This window comes from Myxine glutinosa, chromosome 8 (assembly GCF_964187855.1).
Source record: "Myxine glutinosa chromosome 8, kmMyxGlut1.1, whole genome shotgun sequence".
Taxonomy (NCBI): Eukaryota; Metazoa; Chordata; class Myxini; order Myxiniformes; family Myxinidae; genus Myxine; species Myxine glutinosa.
In genome coordinates, this window is record NC_136268.1 from 155,738,471 (window position 1) to 155,766,025 (window position 27,555).

The 27,555-nt window shown below is 44.9% G+C and overlaps 1 protein-coding gene across 1 annotated transcript; it reads right to left on the bottom strand.

The window, feature by feature from the left end:
- Positions 1–4,143: 4,143 nt before the first annotated feature.
- Positions 4,144–20,192, bottom strand: BMP10 (bone morphogenetic protein 10). The gene is made up of 2 exons (XM_068125671.2): positions 19,817–20,192; positions 4,144–5,823 (listed from the first exon to the last, which is right to left on the bottom strand). The coding sequence occupies exons 1-2, from the start codon at positions 20,190–20,192 to the stop codon at positions 4,883–4,885; spliced, it is 1,317 nt and encodes a 438-aa protein (XP_067981772.1). The 3' UTR covers positions 4,144–4,882.
- Between the last annotated feature and the right edge of the window lie 7,363 nt (positions 20,193–27,555).

Here is a 27,555-nt window from a genome sequence, read left to right on the forward strand (position 1 = left end):
ATCGCCTTGCACCTGCCAGGACGCGGCCAGGGCGCGATCGCCATGCCGGGCTCGTCCGGACGGGCCCAGATACGCCTCTCGTGGGCATGCCCGGACTCGCTGTTCCCGGGCACGCCCGAACCTCCCGGGCACGCCCGGTCTCGTCTTTCCCGGGCATGCCCGCTCTCGCCTTTCCAGGGCTCACCCAGAGCGCCCGGGCACGCCCAGCCTCGACTTGCCAGGCCGCGTCCAGGACGCCTGGGCATGTCCAGACTCGCCTTTCCAGGGCTCGCCCAGAGCGTCCGGGCATGCCCGCTCTCGCCTTTCCAGGGCTCGCCCAGAGCGCTCGGGCACGCCCAGCCTCGACTTGCCAGGCCGCGTCCAGGACACCCGGGCATGTCCAGACTCGCCTTTCCAGGACTCGCCCTTGACACCTGGGCATGCCCGGTCTCGGTTTTCCCGGGCAAACGCCCGGGCATAAATGTGTATATATATTGCTGCCCGATAAACGGGCTTTTCAGAATACCTGAGCTGTTTTGTTTCAATAAAGCAACTCGGACGAATTCCGTCTTTGGTCGCGTCAATTCTTTCAACTCGCGTTGGAGCGCAGCTCCTTCAATATCCTATTTTACTCCGGGGAGTCCCAGGATTACCCACCCAAAATATCGTTGCGATCAGTTCAGCCGTTTTTGCGGTACTTGGGAACAGACGGACGGACAGACATTTGGTGAATTATAGTAAGATAGTAGTTCGGAGTTATTGATGATGGTACACGGGTTAATGTCTCGGGAAGATCCGTGGTGATTCTGTATTACATTGTGGTATGCTTGATGTTATGCGTAAAAAATTATTACATGGTTATTATTGTTGATACACATGTTAGTGTTAGTGTATAAAAATGTATTCCTTACCAAAGAGGTTAATTGATATTAATCATAATTTACCTGATTATTGTTCCTATTGTATTTACAGCTTGTTGCTGCTCCTTCTTCTTATGGTGTGTTCCCTTCAAACCAAAACATTCATTAAACGATTGGAAGAAGACCTCGGGTTGGTGTGCAACTTATGGCGGCTACATTCGGTTTATCTTTGGTATAGGAAAACAAAAAACGAATCAGAATCATTCTTGTCACTGACAGGAGAAAATTGTTTCCTCTTGACCTTTGAATGAAATCGACTCAACTAGAACATCGGAAATAAAACGTAAAATACATGAAATTGATTCGCATTTGTTGCTGAAACAGATGTTGCCAATGAAGACAAAGATAAACGAAGAACCAGTGGGAAAGTTCTGAAAGCTTTATTTATGACCAATCATCTCAAGGTCTTGTCTCTTCAGCCACACAAGTCCTGCTTTTAGTCTCTGCTATCTATCGGTTAATGAGTTCCGACAAGATCCAAATATTTACAAAAGGACACACGGAAGAACACAGCGCAAGGAGGAATGACAAATAACATCTTTAGCGCTTTCCATTCATAAATACAGGAAGGAAACCAGTAAGTGGTTGAGCACACACACTCAGGGCATGGAGACGGGGACGAGGGCACGGAGACGGGGACGAGGGCACGGAGACGGGGACATGGGCACGGAGATGGGGACGAGGGCATGGAGATGGGGACGAGGGCATGGAGATGGGGACGAGGGCATGGAGACGGGGACGAGGGCACGGACATGGGGACGAGGGCACGGAGATGGGGATGAGGGCATGGAGATGGGGACGAGGGCACGGATATGGGGGCGAGGGCACGGAGATGGGGACGAGGGCACGGAGATGGGGATGAGGGCATGGAGACGAGGGCAAGGAGACGGGGATGTGGGCACGGAGATGGGGATGAGGGCACGGAGATGGGGACGAGGGCACGGAGATGGGGATGAGGGCACGGAGATGGGGACAAGGGCACGAAGATGGGGATGGGGGCATGGAGACGAGGGCAAGGAGACGGGGACGTGGGCACGGAGAGGGGGATGCGGGCACGGAAATGGGGACGAGGGCATGGAAAAGAGGGCAAGGAGACGGGGATGTGGGCACTGAGATGGGGATGAGGGCACGGAGATGGGGACGAGGCCACGGAGATGGGGACGAGGGCATGGAGATGGGGACGAGGGCATGGAGACGAGGGCACGGAGATGGGGAGGAGGGCATTGAGGTGGGGACGAGGGCACGGAGATGGGGACGAGGGCACGGAGATGGGGCTGAGGACACGGAGATGGGGATGAGAACACGAAGATGGGGACAAGGGCATGGAGACGAGGGCAAGGCGACGGGGACGTGGGCACGGAGATGGGAATGAGGGCACGGAGATGGGGACGAGGACACGGAGATGGGGACGAGGACACGGAGATGGAGATGAGGGAACAAAGATGGGGACGAGGTCACGGAGATGGGGACGAGGGCACTGAGATGGGGACGAGGGCATGGAGACTAGGGCATGGAGACGAGGGCATGGAGACGGGGATGTGCGCAAGGAGATGGGGATGAGGGCACGGAGATGGGGACGAGGGCATGGAGACAAGGGCAAGGATATGGGGGTGAGGGCACGGAGATGGGGACGAGGGCACGGAGATGGGGACGAGGGCACGGAGATGGGGACGAGGGCACGGAGATGGGGACGAGGACACGAAGATGGAGATGAGGACACGAAGATGGAGATGAGGGCAAGAGGATGGAGATGAGGACACGAATATGGAGATGAGGGCACGAAGATGGAGATGAGGGCATGGAAACGAGGGCAAGGAGACGGGGACGTGGGCACTGAGATGGGGATGAGGGCACGGAGATGGGGACAAGGCCACAGAGATGGGGACGAGGGCACGGAGATGGGGACGAGGGCATGGAGATGGGGATGAGGGCATGTAGACGAGGGCACGGAGATGGGGATGAGGGCATGGAGGTGGGGACGAGGGCACGGAGATGGGGACGAGGGCACGGAGATGGGGACGAGGGCACGGAGACGGGGATGAGGACACGGAGATGGGGATGAGAACACGAAGATGGGGAGAAGGGCATGGAGACGAGGGCAAGGAGACGGGGACGTGGGCACGGAGATGGGGATGAGGGCACGGAGATGGGGACGAGGACACGGAGATGGGGACGAGGGCACGGAGATGGGGACGAGGGCACGGAGATGGGGACGAGGGCACGGAGATGGGGACGAGGACACGAAGATGGAGATGAGGGCACGAAGATGGAGATGAGGGCAAGAGGATGGAGATGAGGACACGAATATGGAGATGAGGGCACGAAGATGGAGGTGAGGGCAAGAGGATGGAGATGAGGGCACGAAGATGGAGATGAGGGCAAGAGGATGGAGATGAGGGCACGAAGATGGAGATGAGGACACGAAGATGGAGATGAGGGCAAGAGGATGGAGATGAGGGCAAGAGGATGGAGATGAGGACACGAATATGGAGATGAGGGCACGAAGATGGAGATGAGGGCAAGAGGATGGAGATGAGGGCACGAAGATGGAGATGAGGGCAAGAGGATGGAGATGAGGGCACGAAGATGGAGATGAGGACACGAAGATGGAGATGAGGGCAAGAGGATGGAGATGAGGGCACGAAGATGGAGATGAGGACACGAAGATGGAGATGAGGGCAAGAGGATGGAGATGAGGACACGAAGATGGAGATGAGGACACGAAGATGGAGATGAGGACACGAATATGGAGATGAGGGCACGAAGATGGAGATGAGGGCACGAAGACGGGTCTCCGATCCTCCCATCGTGAAGACAAGAATGTGATGATTTCCATCACAAGTTTTATTACCTTCACATACGTTTTTTATACCTTGTATTTCGTTTAAAATTTAAATATTACATCTGATGAGGAAATGTAAGTACAAATCTTTGTGGATTAGACATTGCCCTCTCATTGTATAATCTGTCCTCTCATTGTATAATCTATACAATGGTAAATGTTAAATCGTTAACTTATTTACTCCGGCATTTAAATAATTATTGTACACAATTTACATCATATCGATAACATTTGTACACATATTCACATTTTGGCTGAGCAATTATTAGGTACAAACCTCAACCCAAAGAGTGTGTGTGTGTGTGTGTGTGTGTGTGTGTGTGTGTGTGTGTGTGTGTGTGTGTGTGTGTGTGTGTGTACGTGTGTGTGTGTACGTGTGTGTGTGTACGTGTGTGTGTGTATGTGTGTGTACATACATGTGTGTGTGTGCGTGTCGTGGGTGTGTGTCTGTGCGTACATGTCGTGTGTGTGTGTGTATGTGTGTACACGTGTGTGTGTGTGTGTACACGTGTGTGTGTGTACACGTGTGTGTACTTGTATATGTGTACTTTTGTGTGTACTTGTCTGTGTGTACTTATGTGTGTGTGTATGTATGTGTGTGTACTTGTCTGTGTGTTCGTGTCGTGTGTGTGTATATGTGTGTACGTGTGTGTGTGTATGTGTGTGTACATACATGTGTGTGTGTGCGTGTCGTGGGTGTGTGTCTGTGTGCACATGTCGTGTGTGTGTGTGTGTATGTGTGTACACGTGTGTGTGTACTTGTATATGTGTACTTTTGTGTGTACTTGTCTGTGTGTACTTATGTGTGTGTGTGTATGTATGTGTGTGTACTTGTCTGTGTGTTCGTGTCGTGTGTGTGTATGTGTGTGTGTGTGTGTGTGTGTGTGTGTGTGTGTGTGTGTGTGTGTGTGTGTGTGTGTGTTAAAACTGAACCCGGATCTACAATTGACATGAAACTATGCTTCATCAGACAGATTACACTTTGGACATTCTTTTTCCATTCTTTATCCCTATAATAGTACATACATGATACATACATACAAATATAACTATCCCATGAATCCATATGCGATAAATAAATCAGATAACCTTCTGCAGTTACGTCATGGTGCACAACTGACTATGTAGGTCTATGCATCCCCTATCTACACCCACATTCGGCGACCATCATGCCTTCGTATTTGTACTTGTAGGTAAACGCTCCGGCTTTGTCACGGTACAGGATGGAGATGGAGTCGAGCTTCGTGGGGACACAGCACGCTTTGGCCACCCGGTCCGGGTGTGACAGGTGCATGAGGGTCTTGACGATGGCGTGTTTCGTGGGCGACAGGTGGTCGGTCAGCGGGAAGTGACACTGTCCCGTGCATTCGTAAGCTTCGTATCCCGGAGGGGCTATGATCCAGGAATCCCACCCGATCTCCTTAAATTTCACGAAGAGCGACGTGCGTTTGCAGAAGTTGCGCTTTGCGTGTCGCCTCGTCCTCGGGAGACCTTCGTACGCCATGTCTGGGATCTGATCGTCCAACACCTCGTCCAGGATTTCCGCCAGGGCTGCAGACGACGTCTCGGTATCCTCTAATAGTTGTCCGACGGCTCCCTTCTCCCGCGCTACCAACTCGTTAACTTCGTCGACTCCGTGCCCGGCGTTATCGTCAGAAAAGACCAGGAGTAAAGGCTCCGAGCCTGGATGTCGGCCGAGACTCAGAGAGCCCGGGCGGCCGCCATTGGTCAAGCGTACCTCCAGGTAATGCCTCGTTCGGCCCGTCCGCGCCCATCGCCGCACGGCTAACGTCACGTCGAACGAATGCCAGGGACCGTCGGTGACCACGAGATGGCGGGAGACGAGCAGGGAAAGGACGTCGCGGTTCGCCGCTTCGCTCCCGTCGGCCTCTTCGTCCTCGAGCACCTGGTAAACGGTCGCGGTCGCCACGGTTGCCCCACGACCCGCGCGGTCGCCGCCCCGACTCGAGATGCTGAAGCGCAGCTCCGCCATGGTGATATGCTCATGGGCCGGGATGGAGACGTTGAATTGAAGGACGTTCTCATTGATGGGCCCGTCTTCATCGGCGCTCGTAATCACTTCTGCAAAAAGATGATCGTGTTGAGGATGATTAAACAAACACACGCTCTGAATCTTACACACGTGTTCGCGAAGGTCGTTTGTAAATAATACATTTCAAACTGATCAGACTAAGCGTTGTCCTTGTCGAATTATGACGTCATCGTTAACAGCACCTATTCCCCATATGGAGTTCTTTACAATGAGCCACGTTTAAAATTTTTCCAAGCAGCGGGTTTGGAGACATAGAGGTGCAACATTTTTCAGTTTTTCCAAGTTGGCGCCTGTACCACATGACCTATGCTATGACGTCATGAATGACGTCATGAGTATCATTAATATATTCGAAAGGAGGAGGAGCTCCTATGGTGAAAATTGTGTCCATCAGACCAACAGTTGCTGAATTTTTTTAAAATAATAATCGGATTAGTGTTGTACTTGTCGAATTATGACGTCATAACGAAGGCACCGACGACATCATCATTAACATATCTTATTCCCTATGGGGAGTAGTTGACAATGAGCCAGGTCTCCATTTTTTCCATGGAGTGGTTTCAGAGATATAGGGGTGCGAAGTTTTTCCAAGATGGCGCTTGTACCACGTGACATATGACGTCATAATCATTACAATATTCTACATGAGGAGGCGCTCCTACGATGAAAATTTCATGTCAATCGGACCAACGGTTGCTGAGAAAATGAATTTTTAAAATGCAGACACGTACGGCACACGACACACGTACGGCACACGACACACGTACAGGTACCTGAATGTACGTGTTGAGGATGATTTCAAAATCATCCTCAACAGACAGGTACCTGAATGCTTAACCCCGCTTTTCGCTTCGCGAGCACAGGGTAACTAGATATCTGCGATCACAAAGCGATCGCCAAGGTAAGCCTCACCCTTGGCCCACATCCAATGATAGCCATTTTTTTTTTTGGACCACAATTTATGACCTTGACCTTCAACATTTAGGGATAGAGTGTAAATAAAGAGAATGTGTCCCAATGTACAATCTATCCAAAAAACTCAACATCATGAAAATTGGAGGAAAATTATCCAAGTTATGATCAAAAAGGTGTTTTTTGGTTAATTAGGTCACAATCCGAAAAATGTAGGTCAAGGACACGAATTAAATATCAGGTGCACAACTCCAGTGCAGGTAAAATATTATGATGCAAGAACATCTTGGAAGGTCAAGGGATCTTTGAGATCCCACATTGGCAAAATTGCGCGGTTACAAAAAAACCGGGACATTTTTTTTAAAGATCGCCATTTGACCTTGACCTTTAACTCGGAGGGGTATGAAGTAAATGAGGCGTACATCGGATTTGCTTTACAGTATCTAGAGAGGACAATTTCGGTCAGATTGCACAAGACTGAGTCGGGTTAGGGTGAAAAATGTAAAAATGTATATCAGGTCATGACCTCAAAAATTAAGTCAAGGTCAAAAAAATTATGTCAACCCCTCATACTTGTTATTCCCATTATTGATGCAAAATTTAATTCCAAAATTCCCAGCCCGATCTGGATACGGACCTGAACCAAAATCGAATCAGCTTGTTCCTTTCACTTACCCAACCTCATCCACAAACTTGTCATAATCCGTCCACAACCTTTTGAAATATCATGTTATATATCGTTTTGGCCCTATCAATCTCTCAATGGTGAAGAATCACTTAAAAGAATTTTAAAATTCTCGGATCTGGATCCGTATTCGGATCTTCACCAAAACCGAATCGATTCGTCCTTGTCACACACCCGACCTCTCCACTAAATGGAGACAAACAGACCAAATACCCTGTTGACAAACAGACAGACAGACAGACTGACAAACAAACAGACAAATATACAGACAAAGAAAAGACAAACAGACAAGCAGACAAACAGACCAAATATCCTGTCTACAAACAGACAGACAAACAGACCAAATATCCTGTCTACAACCAGACAGACAAACAGGCCAGACAGACTGACAAACAGACAGGCAGACAGACAGAAAGACAAGCAGACCAAATATCCTGTCTACAGACAAATGGACAGACAAACAGACAGATGAACAGACAGATAAACAGACAGATAAACAGACAGACCAAATATCCTGTCCAAAAACAGACAGACAGACAGACAGACAGACAAACAGACAGATAAACAGACAGACAAACAGACAGATAAACAGACAGATAAACAGACAGATAAACAGACAGATAAACAGACAGACCAAATATCCTGTCCAAAAACAGACAGACAGGCAGACAGACAGGCAGACAGACAAGCAGACAGACAAACAGACAGGGGTAAAAACACAACCTGCATCAACCTGTAGTGGAGGTAAAGACAACAAAATTCTAAATGGTGGTTTAGTACTCCGATGGGTCTAAATGGTGCTTTAGTACTCTGATGGGTCTAAATGGTGCTTTAGGACTCTGATGGGTCTAAATGGTGGTTTAGTACTCCGATGGGTCTAAATGGTGGTTTTGTACTCCGATGGGTCTAAATGGTGGTTTTGTACTCCGATGGGTCTAAATCGTGGTTTAGTACTCCGATGGGTCTAAATGGTGGTTTAGTGCTCCGATGGGTCTAAATCGTGGTTTAGTACTCCGATGGGTCTAAATCGTGGTTTAGTACTCCGATGGGTATAAATCGTGGTTTAGTACTCTGATGGGTCTAAATCGTGGTTTAGTACTCCGATGGGTCTAAATGGTGGTCTAGTACTCCGATGGGTCTAAATGGTGGTCTAGTACTCTGATGGGTCTAAATGGTGGTCTAGTACTCTGATGGGTCTAAATGGTGGTTTAGTAGTCCGATGGGTCTAAATCGTGGTTTAGTACTCCGATGGGTCTAAATGGTGGTTTAGTACCCCGATGGGTCTAAGAAACTCTGAGGTACCATTAAAAATTGGGGGCACAAATTGTAGAAACAAACTCTGCACCAGGTATAAGCACCCCTAATCCGACAGGTGGAGGGGACTTAATATGCATTGTGGTGTAAGTAATGAAGATGATAAAGGGCACGTCCATGGTTCGTTAGTGTACACATGTTACACCGTGTACGACTCCGATCGTACACGGTCGTACACATGTCATGATGTCCGATCGTACACATGTCCGATCGTACACATGTCATGTACGACTCCGATCTGCATAGTGTGCACATGTTACACCGTGTGTCATGTTGGAGTACGATCTGCATGGTGTGCACATGTTACACCGTGTGTCATGTTCGAGTACGGTCTGCAAGGTGTACACATGTTACACCGTGTGTCATATTCGAGTACTGTCTGCATGGTGTACACATGTTACACCGTTTGTCATGTACGAGTACGGTCCGCATAGTGTGCACATGTTACACCGTGTCTCATGTACGAGTACGGTCTGCATAGTGTACACATGTTACACCGTTTGTCATGTACGAGTACAGTCTGCATAGTGTGCACATGTTACACCGTGTCTCATGTACGAGTACGATCTGCATGGTGTACACATGTTACACCGTGTGTCATATTCGAGTACGGTCTGCATGGTGTACACATGTTACACCGTGTGTCATATTCGAGTACGGTCTGCATGGTGTACACATGTTACACCGTGTGTCATATGCGAGTACGGTCTGCATGGTGTACACATGTTACACCGTGTGTTAATTTCGAGTACGGTCTGCATGGTGTACACATGTTACACCGTGTGTCAATTTCGAGTACGGTCTGCATGGTGTACACTTGTTACATCGTGTGTCAATTTCGAGTACGGTCTGCATGGTGTACACATGTTACACCGTGTGTCATATGCGAGAACGGTCTGCATGGTGTACACATGTTACACCGTGTGTCATATTCGAGTACGGTCTGCATGGTGTACCCATGTTACACCGTGTGTCATATTCGGGTACGGTCTGCATGGTGTACACATGTTACACCGTGTGTCAATTTCGAGTACGGTCTGCATGGTGTACACATGTTACACCGTGTGTCATATGCGAGTACGGTCTGCATGGTGTACACATGTTACACCGTGTGTCATATTCGAGTACGGTCTGCATGGTGTACCCATGTTACACCGTGTGTCATATTCGGGTACGGTCTGCATGGTGTACACATGTTACACCGTGTGTCAATTTCGAGTACGGTCTGCATGGTGTACACATGTTACACCGTGTGTCATGTTCGAGTGCGGTCTGCAGGCATGCACCGATTGTAGGCATGTTGTACAGGTGATGCAGTGTCTCTGTCCATGGTGAAACGAGGAAAGAAAACAGGAGACAGTTCCAGGTCAAAGAAATCACTTGTAGGATCCATATGTTATTTATACATGTCACGTGGTATTTAGAATGTCGGGCCTGGCCACCTGGTTCTTCAAATATTTGGGCCACAAATCACAAATGTTCTTTGGCTATACCCACAATAATGTGGGAATCATTTGGGCTTTTATAATAGTATTAGTAGTAGTAATGATCGTAGTAGTCGTGGTGGAATCTCACGGAATCATTTGGCTGATTATTTTTCAAACATTCTTTGTGACGATATTCTATATACCTCATTCACCTGCTTGTCCCATGCACCTGTGGTTACACCATCACTACCTTTTCTTTTTACTCTCCGTAAAAGTTTAATATATTTATAAATAAATATCCCAAGTTTCCCAGAAAAGCAAAATAATCCTCTTCAATATGTTCACATCCTACAAGTAAGGATTGTCACGGTTTCCTTCATTTGGACCTGGGACCAAGGTTACATTATTTATGTTACATTACACACCTCCGCCAGGACTCGGTGCAGCACACCCCTCCGCCAGGACTCGGTGCAGCACACCCCTCCGCCACGACTCGGTGCAGCACACACCTCCGCCAGGACTCGGTGCAGCACACACCTCCGCCACGACTCGGTGCAGCACACACCTCCGCCACGACTCGGTGCAGCACACAACTCCGCCAGGACTCGGTGCAGCACACACCTCCGCCAGGACACTGTGCAGCACACACCTCCGCCAGGACTCGGTGCAGCACACACCTCCGCCAGGACTCGGTGCAGCACACCCCTCCGCCACGGCTCGGTGGAGCACACACCTCCAACACAACTCGGTGGAGCACACACCTCCAACACAACTCGGTGGAGCACACCTCCGCCACGACTCGGTGGAGCACACACCTCCAGCACAACTCGGTGGAGCACACACCTCCAGCACAACTCGGTGGAGCACACACCTCCGCCAGGACTCTGTGCAGCACGCACCTCCAACACAACCCGGTGCAGCATACACCTCCAACACGACTCTGTGAAGCACACACCTCCGCCACGACTCGGTGCAGCACGCCCCTCCAACACAACTCGGTGGAGCACACACCTCCAACACAACTCTGTGCAGCACACACCTCCGCCAGGACTCGGTGCAGCACACACCTCCGCCAGGACTCGGTGCAGCACACACCTCCAACAGAACTCGGTGCAGCACACACCTCCAACAGAACTCGGTGCAGTACACACCTCCAACACAACTCGGTGCAGCACGCACCTCCAACACACTCGGTGGAGCACACACCTCCAACACAACTCGGTGCAGCACACACCTCCACCAGGACTCGGTGCAGCACACACCTCCACCAGGACTCGGTGCAGCACACACCTCCGCCACGACTCGGTGGAGCACACACCTCCGCCACGACTCGGTGGAGCACACACCTCCGCCACGACTCGGTGGAGCACACACTTCCAACACAACTCGGTGCAGCACACACCTCCAACACAACTCGGTGCAGCACACACCTCCAACACAACTCGGTGCAGCACACACCTCCGCCACGACTCGGTGGAGCACACACCTCCGCCACGACTCGGTGGAGCACACACCTCCGCCAGGACTCGGTGCAGCACACACCTCCGCCAAAACTAGACGCGTGTAGAATCCCTGATTGTGCGATGATCGCATGATCCTGCATTCAAAGTTAATCGCCTGAGTGGTTGTTTATCTAATACACATCAAAACCTAATCACAAACGTCTAAATAACAAAGAAACTTTAACACGTGTCGGCAAGGGTTTGTTTACGAGCGCGTTTAAGGCTTTGAAACAAAACTGTTATAGTTATAACTACAGTTGTACTCTGATTATATGTCCTGGAAGTTTAAGTTAACTTTAGAATAACTGTGAGGGTACGGAAGGAGTGTCAATACGTCACCAGATGTGCATACATAATAAATAGATAGCCACTAATTAACTTTATAATGTCGTGTACAACGCAAACATAAAACATGATCGATGTTTCAATCCAGATTACCCAGAGTGGTAAACATGTGGGAACCCGAGCTCGGATACGCAGATTGTCTTTTACATGATCAATGGTTGGAGGGATGGATAAGTGGAAGGAGGGATGGAGGAGTCGAAGGAGGGATGGAGGAGTGGAAGGAGGGATGGAGGAGTGGAAGGAGTGATGGAGGGATGAAGGAGTGGAAGAAGGGATTGAGTAGTGGAAGGAGGGATGGAGGAATGGAAGGAGGGATGGAGGAGTCGAAGGAGGGATGGAGGAGTGGAAGGAGGGATGGAGGGATGAAGGAGTGCAAGAATGGTTTGAGTAGTGGAAGGAAGGATGCAGGAGTGGAAGGATGGATGGAGGAGTGGAAGGAGGGATGGAGGAGTGGAAGGAGGGATGGAGAAGTGGAAGGAGGGATGGATTAGTGGAAGGAGGGATGGATAAGTGGAAGGAGGGATGGATAAGTGGAAGGAGGGATTGAGTCATGGAAGGAAGGATGCAGTAGTGGAAGGATGGATGGAGGAGTCGAAGGAGGGATGAAGGAGTGGAAGAAGGGATTGAGTCGTGGAAGGAAGGATGTAGGAGTGGAAGGAGGGATGGAGGGATGAAGGAGTGGAAGGAGGGATGGAGGGATGAAGGAGAGGAAGGAGGGATTGAGTCGTGGAGGGAAGGATGCAGGAGTGGAAGGATGGATGGAGGAGTGGAAGGAGAGATGGAGAAGTGGAAGGAGGGATGGATGAGTGGAAGGAGGGATGGATAAGTGGAAGGAGGGATGGATGAGTGGAAGGAGGGATGGATAAGTGGAAGGAGGGATGGATGAGTGGAAGGAAGGTTGCAGGAGTGGAAGGATGGATGGAGGAGTGGAAGGAGGGAGGGAGGAGTGGAAGGAGGGATGGATGAGTGGAAGGAGGGAAGGATAAGTGGAAGGAGGGATGAATAATTTCGAGAAGAAATCGTTTCGTTGGTTGTTGTATCTCATGTAAGATTACCTGGATCAAGGTGCGATGAGGAGCAAATGTGGCGAATCCCCTCCAACAATTGTCCGTGGTGCTTTCATTCTATGCAGCCAATGCAGGTGCATCATTTCAATTGGATGTTGGAGGAATGTGCGGAGTTTCACTGCTAATCGGCTGTTTAACAACTAAATGGATGTTTATCTCCCTTTGTAAATAGATATTTAACCTGAGCTCGCGAAGCGAAAAGCGGGGTTAAGCATTCCTGTGCGTACGTGTTTGTGTGCCGTACGTGTCTGCATTTTTAAAATCCATTTTCTCGGCAACCATTGGTCCGATTGACAAGAACGTTTACCATAGAAGCGCCTCCGCCTGTATAATTTTTTTATTCATAATTATGACGTCATAGGTGACGTGGTACGGACGCCATCTTGGAAAAAATTTACACCTCTATATCTCCCAAACCGCTCAATGGAAAAAATGGAAACATGGTTCACTGTAAAGGACCCACAATGGGGAATAAGATGTGTTGATGGTGATGTCATCGGTGCCTTAATTATGACGTCATAATCCGACAAGTACAATGCTTGATCTGATCAGTATGAATAAAACAAAAATTCCTCTGCAACTGTTAGTCCGATGGACACGAAATTTTCACCATAGGAGTGCCTCCTCCTATATAATTTTTTAATGATAATTATAACGTCATAGGTCACGTGGTAGAGACGCCATCTTGGAAAAAAATCGAAAAAAGTTGCACCTCTATATCTCCGAAACAGCTCCATGGAAAAAATTGAAACATGGCTCACTGTCAAGTACTCCCCTTGTGAAATAAGATATGTTAATGATGATGTAATTGGTGCCTTGGTTATGACGTCATAATTCGACAAGTACAACACTTATCCGATCATTGTGAAATATTTTTCTCAGCAACTGTTGGTCTGATGGGCACGAAATTTTCACCATAGGAGCGGCTCATGTGGAATATTTTAATGATAATCATGACGTCATAGGCCACGTGGTACAGACGCCATCTTGGGAAAAAATCGGAAAAAGTTGCACCTCTATCTCCAAAACCGCTCCATGAAAAAAATTGAAACATGGCTCATTGTCAAGTACTCCCCTTGCGGAATAAGATATGTTAATGATGATGTCATCGGTGCCTTTGTTATGATGTCATAATTCATCAAATGCAACACTTATCCCATCATTGTGAAATTTTTTTTCTCAGCAACTGTTGGCCTCATGGCCACGAATTTTTCACAATGAGCGCCTCCTCCTGTATAATATTTTAATGATAATCATGACGTCATAGGTCATCTGGTAAGGCGCCATCTTGGAAAAACGGAAAAATGTTGGACCTCTATATCTCCAAAACCGCTGCATGGAAAAAATTGAAACATGGCTCATTGTACAGAACTTCATATGGGGAATAGGTTTTGTTAACGATGACGTCATTGGTGCCATAATTATGACGTCATAATTCGACAGGGACAACGCTTAGTCTGATCAGTTTGAAATGTATTGAGCGTGATCTATGCAACAATTATATTAGAGAATATAAATTTATGATGTCATCGCTCACGTGGTCTGGCAGCCATATTGGATCAAATAAAAAATGTTCAAAAACAAGAGAGCTGGCTCACAACAAGTTGACTGCGCAGGGTAAGTACTCTATGAATACCATCTAGTTAGACGTGTGATAACCTGTGCGCGTACAAATATGTTTTTGTCTGCGTTTAAAGGTTAGGCGTGTGTTAGCAAGACGCTCCCTAGTCGTTTTAGTAAATTTGGACCATGATGTTTTGGATCTCACTGATAGGCTAGATCAGCATCTGACGTTAAGCAACATCTAGTGAACTTGTTCTTGTTACCTACCGAACTCATGCACCTGGTTTTTTCACAACCGGCCCATAACTTTTTCCATCCATATCGTATCCATTTCGTGGTATTTAGGCCGATCTCTCAATGATGAAGAATCACTTAAAACCCGCTTAAAGTCCCATTTGGAAAAGCTCGTACTCATCGATACAAAGTTTTGTTTACTAAGCTCCAGGGGGACGATTCCATATTGGGTTCGGGAATCGAACCCACACCGGACAGCTTTTGTCAAGAAACCGAGGACATCATGGATTATGTTTCAATCAAAGTCAATGACTGTTAATCACAGCGACATAGATAACTCCATTACAATATAATTGCGTCCCTCGATGATGTCCGTTCTCTGCGTTGTTATCTTGAAGTTTGCGTTGAAAGAAGATTGAAGCAGAGCATTCTGGGTAAAATCACATGCTATAAAGTCATGATGAATGTGATGTATGTTGTTATGTGGAGGTCATACAGCACACGCAATTCCCATACAGATGCTCCCATTCCACAATAAGAACAAAGTCTGTTGATCTTAATGTTATCTGACTTCCACTTCCTTCGGAAAGTGCTTGTTAAACAGTGACCTTCGGGCGAAGACTCTCGAACCCAGCAGCCATAGAGCTCTTTGCTTTCCTCAATGAATTAACGTTTGCCATGAATGGTGCGGGTTGTACGGACATCATGTGCGTCAACCAATATGAACTTGGACATGGATAAGTCACCATGTATCCAAGTACGTACACAATCACATTTACTCCACAAATCCATTTCATTGCAGACAAGTGAAGACAGACAACACTACCTAAGTGGAGGAAGAACAACAAAATTACATATTTACCATGTCGATTGTAAAAGGTTAATTTAACGAAACATACAAGTCAGGTGTGTGTGCGCAACACACACACACACACACACACACACACACACACACACACACACACACACACACACACACACACACACACACACACACACACACAACAAACACTCTTAACACAACGTCTATTCATTCACTTCCACTTATCCGTAAAGTCATGGAATCCATCACCATAGTAAACATTTAGATTTTAGAGCCGAATTTACGGAAGTCGTTTAAGAGTTAGACGTGTGTAGAATCGCTAATTGTGCGATGATCACATGATCACCCGTTCAGAGTTAATCGCCAATTGCTCAAGAATGTTTATCTATTACACATAAAAACCTAATCACAAGCGTTTAAATAACAAAGAAACGTTAACACGTGTCGGGTGAGGACTTGATTAGGAGCGCGTTTATGACCTTGAAGCAATAATTAGGCAAAACTGTTATAGTTATAACTACAGTTGTACTCTGATTATACGTCCTGGAAGTTTAAGTTAACTTTAGAATAACTGTGAGGATACGGAAGGAGTGTCAAAACGTCACCAGATGTGCATACATAATAAATAGATAGCCACTAATTAACTTTATAATGTCGTGTACAACGCAAACTTAAAACATGATCGATGTTTCAATCCAGATTACCCAGAGTGGTAAACATGTGGGAACCCGAGCTCGGATACACAGATTGTCTTTTACATGATCAATGGTTGGAGGGATGGATAAGTGGAAGAAGGGATGGAGGAGTCGAAGGAGGGATGGAGTGGTGGAAGGAGGGATGGAGGGATGGAGGAGGGGAAGGAGGGATGGAGGAGGGGAAGGAGGGATAGATGAGTGGAAGGAGGGATGGATAATCTCGAAGGAGTGATAGATGGATCTCTTGAAGGAATCCTTTTGTTCGCTGCTGAATATGATGCAGGATGACATGGATCAAATGACAATGAGGAGTAACATGCCAAATCCCCTCCAATTATTATCCGGGGCGCTGAGATTCTATGCAAGTGCATAATTTCAATTGGATGTTGGAGAAATGGGTGGAGTTTCACAGGCCAATCGGCTGTTTAGACACAGACAACTAAACGGATGTTTATGTCCCTTCGTAAATTGCTATTTAAACGGGTAATTAGCTGTGTGTGTACAAGTATATTTGTGTTAGCCTTTACGGGTTAGGCGCGTGTTAGCAAGACACTCGTTAAACCCCTTTCGTAAATTTGACCCAAAATATTTCCATTCCTCCATCGGCCTGATCTCAGACAATCAGTTAGGATTCACCAGGAACTCTCCAACTTGGTGGATAGAGGCCCTCCATCTCAGATACGAGAGCAGCACCATCTCTTTAGACATTACGGGCCAAAGTTATGAAAGGCGTTTTGCGAGCGTCTCGTTTAAATACTTGGAATATGTCTGTCAATCCTGACAAATTTCAAACTCTCACTCTGTCTCCCCCAAAAGACTGTCTACCTAACCCACTCATCTACTTTATTTTAACCAACCTCTTGAGGAAGTACAGGCATTCAAACTACTGTGTCCTCCCCATCAGCCACGATCTTCATTGGGGAAACCCCAATTCTATGTTGACCTCCAAAGCCAGTCCCCACCTGGGCATCCTCCTTCGTGAAAGTCCTTCCTTGGTACACCTGAACTCAGGCTTGTCTGGAGCGCACGCGGTCTGCTCGTAACCTCCTTCTGGTGAAACTCCAAAAATCCAGACTCAATTTAACCTCCACTCATGTAATACCGATATCCACATTCCATAGAATAGCAATACCAATGGATGAGTGGAATGAATACGATATCTATACAATTCCATATAGTATCAATGTTCCTTCTTCATACAATACTGATATCCAATACGAATATCCATATTCCATACAATACCAATATACATTTTCCAGTTAATACCAATATCCATATCCCATACAATTATATATCCATATTCCATACAATACCAATATCCATATTCCATCCGATGCCAACATCCATCCAATATCAATATCCATATTCCATACAATACCAACATCCATCCAATACTGATATCCATATTCCATACAATACCAATATCCATTTTCCAGTAAATACCAATATCCATATTCCATCCGATGCCAACATCCATCCAATATCAATATCCATATTCCATCCGATGCCAACATCCATCCAATATCAATATCCATATTCCATACAATACCAACATCCATCCAATACTGATATCCATATTCCATACAATACCAATATTGTGGTGGTAAACCGTAATTGCGGTTCTAAACGGTGGTATACAATACCAATATCCATTTTCCAGTAAATACCAATATCCATATTCCATACAATTCCAACATCAATATTCCATACAATTCTGACATCCATATTCCATACAATATCGATATCCATATTCCATACAATATCGATATCCATCCAATACTGATATCCATATTCTGTACAATAACAACATGCATATTCCATACAATTCCGATACCAATATTCCATACAATACTTATATCCATATCCCATCCAATACTGATATCCATATTCCATACAATACCAATATCCATTTTCCAGTAAATACCAATATCCCTATTCCATACAATCCCAACATCAATATTCCATACAATTCTGACATCCATATTCCATGCAATATCGATATCCATATTCCATACAATATCGATATCCATCCAATACTGATATCCATATTCTGTACAATAACAACATGCATATTCCATACAATTCCGATACCAATATCCATCCAATACTGATATCCATATTCCATACAATACCAATATCCATTTTCCAGTAAATACCAATATCCATATTCCATACAATTCCAACATCAATATTCCATACAATTCTGACATCCATATTCCATACAATATCGATATCCATATTCCATACAATATCGATATCCATCCAATACTGATATCCATATTCTGTACAATAACAACATGCATATTCCATACAATTCCGATACCAATATTCCATACAATACTTATATCCATATCCCATCCAATACCCATATCCATATTCTGTAGAATACCAATATCCATCCAATACTGATATCTGTATTCCATCGAATACCAATATCTATATTCCATACAATACCAACATTCATGCAATACCGATATGCATATCCCATCTAATATGGATATCAATATTCCGTACAATGCTGAAGTAAATCCTTGTATACAAAGTAAATTACCATCATTATTTATTCAGTACATGGACTAAAGGCAACTACAACTACTACTACAACTCCAACAACTACTACTTCGACTACAACTACAACTACTACTTCGACTACAACTACTACTACAATTACTACTACAACTACTACTTCGACTACAACTACTACTACAATTACTACTACAACTACTACAACAACTACTACTACTACTACTACACAATATTCCCGATCTATCGAGAGTTTTATAGCAGTGTGGACAGTAAATAATGCACTTTGTAGTGTTTCCCCACAAGGTACTTTGTTATTATTTGTATAAAGGTGTCATTTGTGTTTTTTATGTTCTTTTAACTCTCCATCTGTCTTGGTGGTGCTTTCTCTTTAAAATGCTCTACCTCGTCCACTGCGGCTCAAACCATGGACTTGCAGGGATGAGGAAGTTGAGGAAGGGCGACATTAAACAGGAAACTTATGTTTGCCTGAACTTTCCTGAGTCCTGAGCGCAAACCTCTATTATCTTTCCAACTACTACTACTACTACCACTACTATTACAACTACTATTACAACTATACACACACTAATCGCAAATATCTCAAAGCTTCCAAAACCAAGATTTGAATCGTACGTTTTAACTACAATCCACACAATAGTTTCGTTTGCCCAGAGGATAAAACGATTTGTGGGAACTTTCTCGACACTGATCCTGATATAACCCACACAAACATTTGATTGTACACAATATTTCATTTATATCTGTTCCAATGTATGACTTGTTCACCTTTAGCTATTCTGTGTTCATTCATCTCAACGTTTGTACAAATAACACAAAGTTGAGCGATTATCAAGGCAGCAATTTTTGGTGAACATCTATTTTTTGACACCTTTAAATTTGATCAAGGTGTTTGTGGGGAAGTTGCTCACCTTCACACTGGAAACTGCGCACCACGTTCGACGAAGGCATCGATGAGCGGTCGTTGGCGAAGCGTCGATACAGGTCCAGCATGTATTGCGGTGCCGGCTCCGTGTTCCCAGGGTCATGCGGAGGGATGTCGGAGAGATTAAGACCTGCCAAGAACTCCTGCTTCATGGACTCGACCAAAGCATCCATGTCCACCTCCCGGTCTTCGCCATAATCTTCGGACGCGTTTTCAAAATCATCGGTCTCTGGCTTGGCTCGGTCACCCCACGTCCCTTCCCCCGATTCCAGGACGACACCTTCCTGGACGGGCTTGCAGGACACCGAGTACATAAATAGATTTGTGCAAATTAGCAGGAAAAGCGATACCGAAAATCCCATGGTGATTCTGCACCTTTCAGGTAACGCAAAGCAATACACCTGGCAGTCGGCGGTCTTCGCTTCTTTGTCGGCTCCGCAATGGACTCCCAGGTGGTATCGGTGGTCGCGCGCTCTGAGGTGCTACTTTGTGAATTACTTGGTCAGGACTGAAGTGCATTTTGCCAGGGAGAGGGAGATATGCTGCCGTTGGCATCCGGGATTATCAGTTGCTGATGCCATACTCCAAATTCTGGCGCTCTTATCATGTCGTCCCCGCTCTTAATGAGCGTCTTGTAAACAGACCGCTGACACGGACGGATAATGCACTGAAAGTCACCGCTGCGAGAAGACCCCGACTTTTGTTTCCCATTTTTGAAGTTGTGGCCTCACTTTATAACTCGTACTGGAGAAAGGAAATACGTGAGTGTTATTTATAGTTCGGTATTATATTATAATGACAAAAATTTAATGCCATCGAAACTTCGAGATTGTATTTTCATCATTTGATGCTCATTGTCGGAAATATTGCTCGGTTTGTGGTTTTTCACAAGTATTAACCAAGTGTTTCACACCAAGTATTAGCACCAAGTATTTTTCACCAAGTAGTTCACCAAGTATTTTCACACCAAGTATTTTCACACCACGTATTTTTCACCAAGTATTTTCACACCAAGTATTTTTCACCAAGTATTTTCACACCAAGTATTTTCACACCATGTATTTTTCACACCACGTATTTTCACACCACTCATTTTCCACCAAGTATTTTCACACCAAGTATGTTCACACCAAGTATTTTCACACCAAGTATGTTCACACCAAGTATTTTCACACCAAGTATTTTTCACCAAGTATTTCACACCAAGTATTTTTCACCAAGTATTTTCACACCAAGTATTTCACCAAGTCAAGTATTTCACAAGTAATAAATATCATTATTTGCACCCAACTTTAATTAAGGAGATGTAGTTTGGACAATGATTGCATGTACTGTACTTACTGTGGACTCTCTTTGAAACTAATAATCTCAGACAAAATTTTTAAAATATTATTTCAATAAGATCTAGAATGGCAGCGCGAACCTCCGCCAGGCTGAACAGGTTACGTTTTGTATCCCACTGATGATCCAGATGCAGATCCGTTCTCTGACCAAAAATGCGCGTTGATGTCCTTGACTGGTCACTTACATAGACAAACAATTTCAGAACGATTGGTCAAGGCTGTGGAAAAGAATTGTATGACAGACAAACAAACAGATGCTACAGACGACGGGTAAAACACAACCTCCATCCACCTTTGGTGACAGAGGTAAATATAAATTCTATATTTTCTTCGTATACAAATTCGAAGCTAATGGAAGAGTGAAGGGACAGGAATGCACTCATCACAGAAGAATAATATATATATATATATATATATATATATATATATATATATATATATATATATATATATATATATACATACATATATATATATATACATACAGTGCATTCAGAAAGTATTCAGACCCCTTCACTTTTTTCACATTTTGTTATGTTGCAGCCTTATGCTGAAATCGTTTAAATTCATTTTTTCCCTCATCAATCTACACTCAATACCCCATGATGACAAAGAGAAAACAGGATTTTAGAAAGTTTTGCAAATTTATTAAAAAGAAAAAACTGAAATATCACATTGACATAAGTATTCAGACCCTTTGCTATGACACTTGAAATTTAGCTCAGGTGCCTCCCATTTCTCTTCATCATCTTTGAGATGTTTCTACACCTTCATTGGAGTCCACCTGTGGTAAATTAAATTGATTGGACATGATTTGGAAAGGCACACACCTGTCTATATAAGGTCTCACAGCTGACGATGCATATCAGAGCAAAAACCAAGTCATGAGGTCGAAGGAACTGCCTGCAAAGCTCGGAGACAGGATTGTGTCGAGGCACAGATCTGGGGAAGCCTACAAAAAAATCTCTGCTGCATTGAAGGTTCCCAAGAGCACAGTGGTCTCTATAATAATTCTTAAATGGAAGAAGTTTGGAAAAACCAGGAGTCCTCCTAGAGCTGGCCGCTCGGCCAAACAGCAATCGGGGGAGAAGGGCCTTGGTAAGAGAGGTGACCAAGAACCCGATGGTCATTCCGATTGAGCTCCAGAGATCCTGTGTGGAGATGGGAGAAACTTCCAGAAACTACCAAATGAGTGCATACTTGTAGTCATGTGAGAGCTTTTGCTTGTCTCAGCATGCATTGTAAAATGTGTGGAGCTTCGATCTGAGCATATCGTTATGTGTCACCTCCCCAAACTCCGGTTACGGTGCCCCTCAGAGTCTCGAGAGGGAACGCGGCAGAAAGATTTGTTATTTTGAGGATTCTAATAAACCATGGTAAAACCACACCAATGCAATTGTGTAGAACAAAATAAGTAATTGTATTAATAACTCTCACATACACAATAATAGCACTCTCAACGAAAGTACCATGAAATTATCACTTGCATCTCATGAACAATACACATGATGTTACCATCATTCCCCAATACTCTCCAATCAATAAACTCACAATACGCCAAACTTGAGTGGAATTTAACAATCCCAAAGTCCGTGCACGAATCCCCACGCTGGGCGAAGGTCGAAGTCGTGCAGAATGGCAAGAACAATAGGGCGGTATCAACGTGGCTGCGGACGAGGAGTTACAATGTGAGAGATCGCGCCGATGGCGGCACGGGGTAACGATTCCCCAAAACGTTAGTGCAATCCATGCCCCCCGTCCACCAGTGATTAAGCTGATATGGAAACCAACAGCGATCAACACGAAGAGATCAATATGGGAATTAAGCCGATATGGGAACCAACGGCGATCCACACGATGATGTCGATCTGGGAATCCCAACGACAAAACACAATGCACCAGGTGGACGGCCTCCTCAAGGAAAAATGGCGGATCGGCCTGTAATGGAGGCTCTTGCTTTCACAACAACAATAGTTCATGCTTGGTACCAAAACCTGAGATGCAGGTTTAATTGCAATAGCAATATGGGACAATGTCGTGGGCAATCCCTTTTACGGGAAGCCTCGATTCATTCGCAACCAATATCGATGAAGTCTGCTCGCATCCTCAATGCCACTCACGGCTGTCTCTTTCCCCTGCCAATTTCCTCCCTCTTCTTCCGGTTTCTTTTCCGCGGTTTTCTTTTTCCTCCACAAACATTTATTTTTACCTTTTACTAAAGTCATCTCCATTTCACACATAAATCTTAACAATATTACCTGAAACTAAAAATCCTACAATTATATAATAACAACAAAGGCGGAAGTGACGAATCCGTAACAATATCTACCATGCTTAAACACTTCTGGTGGAATTCCATAAACTCCTGGTGAGTTTCCGCATCCAGTTTATTGATAGCTTTGTCAAGTTCATTATCACTTATTGGCAAACTCATTTCTTCTTGCATGGGTAGCTGTTTGAGCTTGTCCAAAGCATTTGGACTGACCTTTCCATCTTGCTTCAGCAGAGTACAGACATGCTCTTTCCAACGATCAATTATATCAATTTTATCTGATAGAAGTTGTTCTCCATCTAAATTCTTAAGGAGAGAATTGTATTTGTTTTTGGGCCATATATTTCCTTTAGGTTTAGGGCATTGCAAAACTCTTGTCGTTCCTTGTGCTTGCAACACAACACAACACAGACACTCACAGATATATATACTGTATATATATTTTATATATATATATATATATATATATATATATATATATATATATATATATATATATATATCCTTGCATTTCAAAACTCACTTTCTCATGGATTTCCAAATTCAGAAAGAGCAAAAAACACAAGGAAAGGTCACTGTCAATAGCATCACTGACGTCACAAGATGCACTTACAAGTCGTTTTTTGGGCAAAGGTTATCTATGGAATCCTCATTACGCATCTTCTCACTTCCTTTGAGTTCGCAGCTGTGAGTGCCTGAAACATGACAGCATTTGTGTTTGTCCAGCATGCACGGACATCAATATGCACATGTGATCAGATATACGAGTGGGAATGCTGTTACAAGGGTCTCTGCTCAAATTCTCATGAGAGAGTTGATAAACGAGCAGCTCGTTTCAACCTCTCTTTATGCAGAATATTTGTAAATATTTTCGGGTTTTCACACATGGGGAAACAAGTTTCATGTGTGTTACAATTAACGCAACAATCTCCGAAGATTTTGGTGTGAACAGTCAACATTGTCGGTTTACCATTTGTACTGCATGTGTGACCACTGACCATGTTTAAGGAGACCCTTTCTGTGTACAAGGTAAAAATAGCCTTTCATATTGGCAACAATCTATAATAATAAACGGCTGCGTGTGTTTTGGTTGTTATCTCCATTTGTAGGTTTCAGGAGGTTGAACGGACTCTCAGGACCAAAAGTGTCCACTTCCTCTTCTGTAAGGGATCATGGTTCATGGACCAAGCTGTTCAACTTTTTCAGAGTTTTGTTCCAAGTTCTCTTTTCGGGATCGTCACCGAACCCCGGACTGTCTCCAGTTGTAGTTCATTTGTGGTAATATTCCCGGAGATAGTTTTCAAAATCTCAGTGAGGTTCTTCTTCATCATTCATGTTGCTCCAATTATCACGAGTACAATTTTGATGCTCTTCAGCTTCCAAGATCTCTTGACCTCATTTTTTAGGTCCTTGTATTTGGTCATTTTCTTGATTTCTGCATTGTTTAGGCCAAAATCGCTGGGTACTGATATCTCAATCATCAATGCTGTCTTTTCCTTTTTGTTCCTGAGTACAATGTCCGGACGCAATGCTTTGTTTTCTATGTTCACGCTCGATGGAATCATCAGGTCGTACGTGAGCATGACGTCCTCATTTTCAATGATTGCACTTGATTCGTGTTTCCATGAGCTTTCTGGTACTGGGATGTTTACGTTTTTGCAGATATGCCAATGAATCATTGGCAGTTGTGAGTAAAGGTGTTCTGATAATAGTTTTTTTGCATCCGGAGAGCAGGTGACTAGTAATTCCTGTTGCTGTCTTGCAGAATCTACACTTGTCCGTCTGGCTCAGTCCCACCATTGGTATATAGTGTCCTTGATGTTGGGCATTTATTATGATTTATTCTCCGTCCCAGTTGAGCCGACCTCTTCTTCGCCATTCCAATGATCCTTCTTTGTCTATCCCCACTCTGTCCAATTCTTTTTTGCATCTTCCTACTCTTTTGTCATTCTCCCAGTTGTTGGTGTATATTTCTTGATATTTCTTCACATATATACTGTATATATATATTGCAAATGTTGGGGCTGTATTTGTTGCTGTTTCATTTTCCTGCACAGCATGTTCTATTCACACCTGTTTTAGGAAATTATTTGCAAGGTGAGTTAGGGATACTTTTCAGATTTATTGTGTTCATGTTTGTTTACAAATGGCATCTGATAGTCTGTTGAGCATTTCACATACTCAGCTTGTCCTACACTTGTCGCTCTGTGCACCTGGTTGAGTTCCATCACGCCGCTCCCTCCCTATTATGCTACTATTATGGCCCATATACCCGTATCATCCATGTACCCTATTATGTCAAATACTTTCTTGACATGGGTTATGAACAGCAAAGATTTAATTCTTCACTCACATCGGGTCATAGATCAGATATCTGAAGTTTCACATTTTTCGGATGATTTCAATTCAACCAATTATGGCTGGAATACGACATCACTGATGACGTCATCGTTTTCACCCTATATAGCCCATGGGGAATTGATGACATATGCGACGTTTCAATTTTTCTAGTTGAGAGATTTTGAAGAAAATTATGTCCAAATTATTTCCTTTAATACAATATGGCTGCCATACGATATGACCTATGACATAAGCGTTAGCAATAAAATATTCTCCATGGGGAGTCCCAACGAGGTTTAAAGTTTCACATCCATCGAACAAGCGGTTGCAGAGAAAAACATTTTAAAGCGACAATATTTTGACGTGGACACAGACAGAAAGACAAATAGGCACACACACACACACACAGACAGAAAGACAAACAGGCACACACACACACGGGCGTTGCAATAGTCCCACAACCTCTTCGGCGAGACTGACAAAGAATGGGTTACAGGATGAGTACATATGACCAGGAAGAGAAGGAACTAATGAAATAGCTAGAAGGAGTGGATGAGAAGAGAACAAGTGGAGGTATGAGCGAGTAACATGACCCAGAGGCCTGTTTTCTGTGCGAGCGCAGCGATGACAATTACCATTAGGGTCGTAGATTCTTCTGCCTCCGGAACTTTACAATGGATGTAACAGTAAAAGGTCATAGTGCAGAAGCATAATCTTATAATGCTGTGGATGAATGCCTGCTCCATTGTTTGGAGATGAGAATGGCAACGAATAACATGATTACATGAAGTTTTCCTTAAAGTGATGCGCACCCCAGAGATTGGAAAGCAATTCGATTAACCCAAGACAGCTCATGAAAAATTTGAATACCAAACAGCTTCCAATACCACACCTCTCCTTTCCAGGAAGTTTATCTTAATTTGAAAGTAAAGTAAATTGGAGATTTTGTCAGACAATATTTTGTCTGACAGGATGTGACTTATGTGACTGTGTGTGTGTGTGTGTGTGTGTGTGTGTGTGTGTGTGTATATATATATATATGTATCTATATATAAATATACATACATACATATATACACATACATACATATATATATCCCGAATACCTTTCGTTATTGGTCCAGGGTTTATCCCGAATACCTTTATCAGTCCCTCCGCAGAACAGGGAGACAAGTACCGCTCGAACCCCGGACAAGATGGTATTTGCCGAGCGGTTTTAGCAACCCGAAGTTCGAGCCGTTAGCAAAGACTAACCCGATCTTGAGCGTTGGCCAAATCGTGCCACGTATATCAATTGGTAAAAGACAAAGACGATCGGACGAGAATGAAGAAGACAAAGGTAGGAAGAACAGGTATTTATTAATTACTATTTACACAACCAAAGAAAAGAAGGAAACGAAGGTAATTTACAGTGAAAGATAGGAGACACAGGGCAGCTTATACTTACACAGGCTTAACTTATACCCCAAGGACAAGACAAACAAGACAAACTCACGTACACGAATGGATAGTATGGCAGGGATGGTATGGGAAGGGAGAGAAGAGTCCGTTCAGGATGGCAGGCTGGAGGCGAACGGCCGCCGACTCCTCCGCAATCTGGTTCACGCGCAGGTTCGCTCGCAGCAGCGCGTCAGAGCTTCACGCGCAGGGGCTGTTCCAAGCAGCGTCTACCTCAGGCCTCGTACGTCCTCCGCCTCATGCGTTCTCTGCCTCATGCGTTCTCCCTCCACAGAACTGCCAGCTCACCTCTCCACAGACGGACTCCTCAGA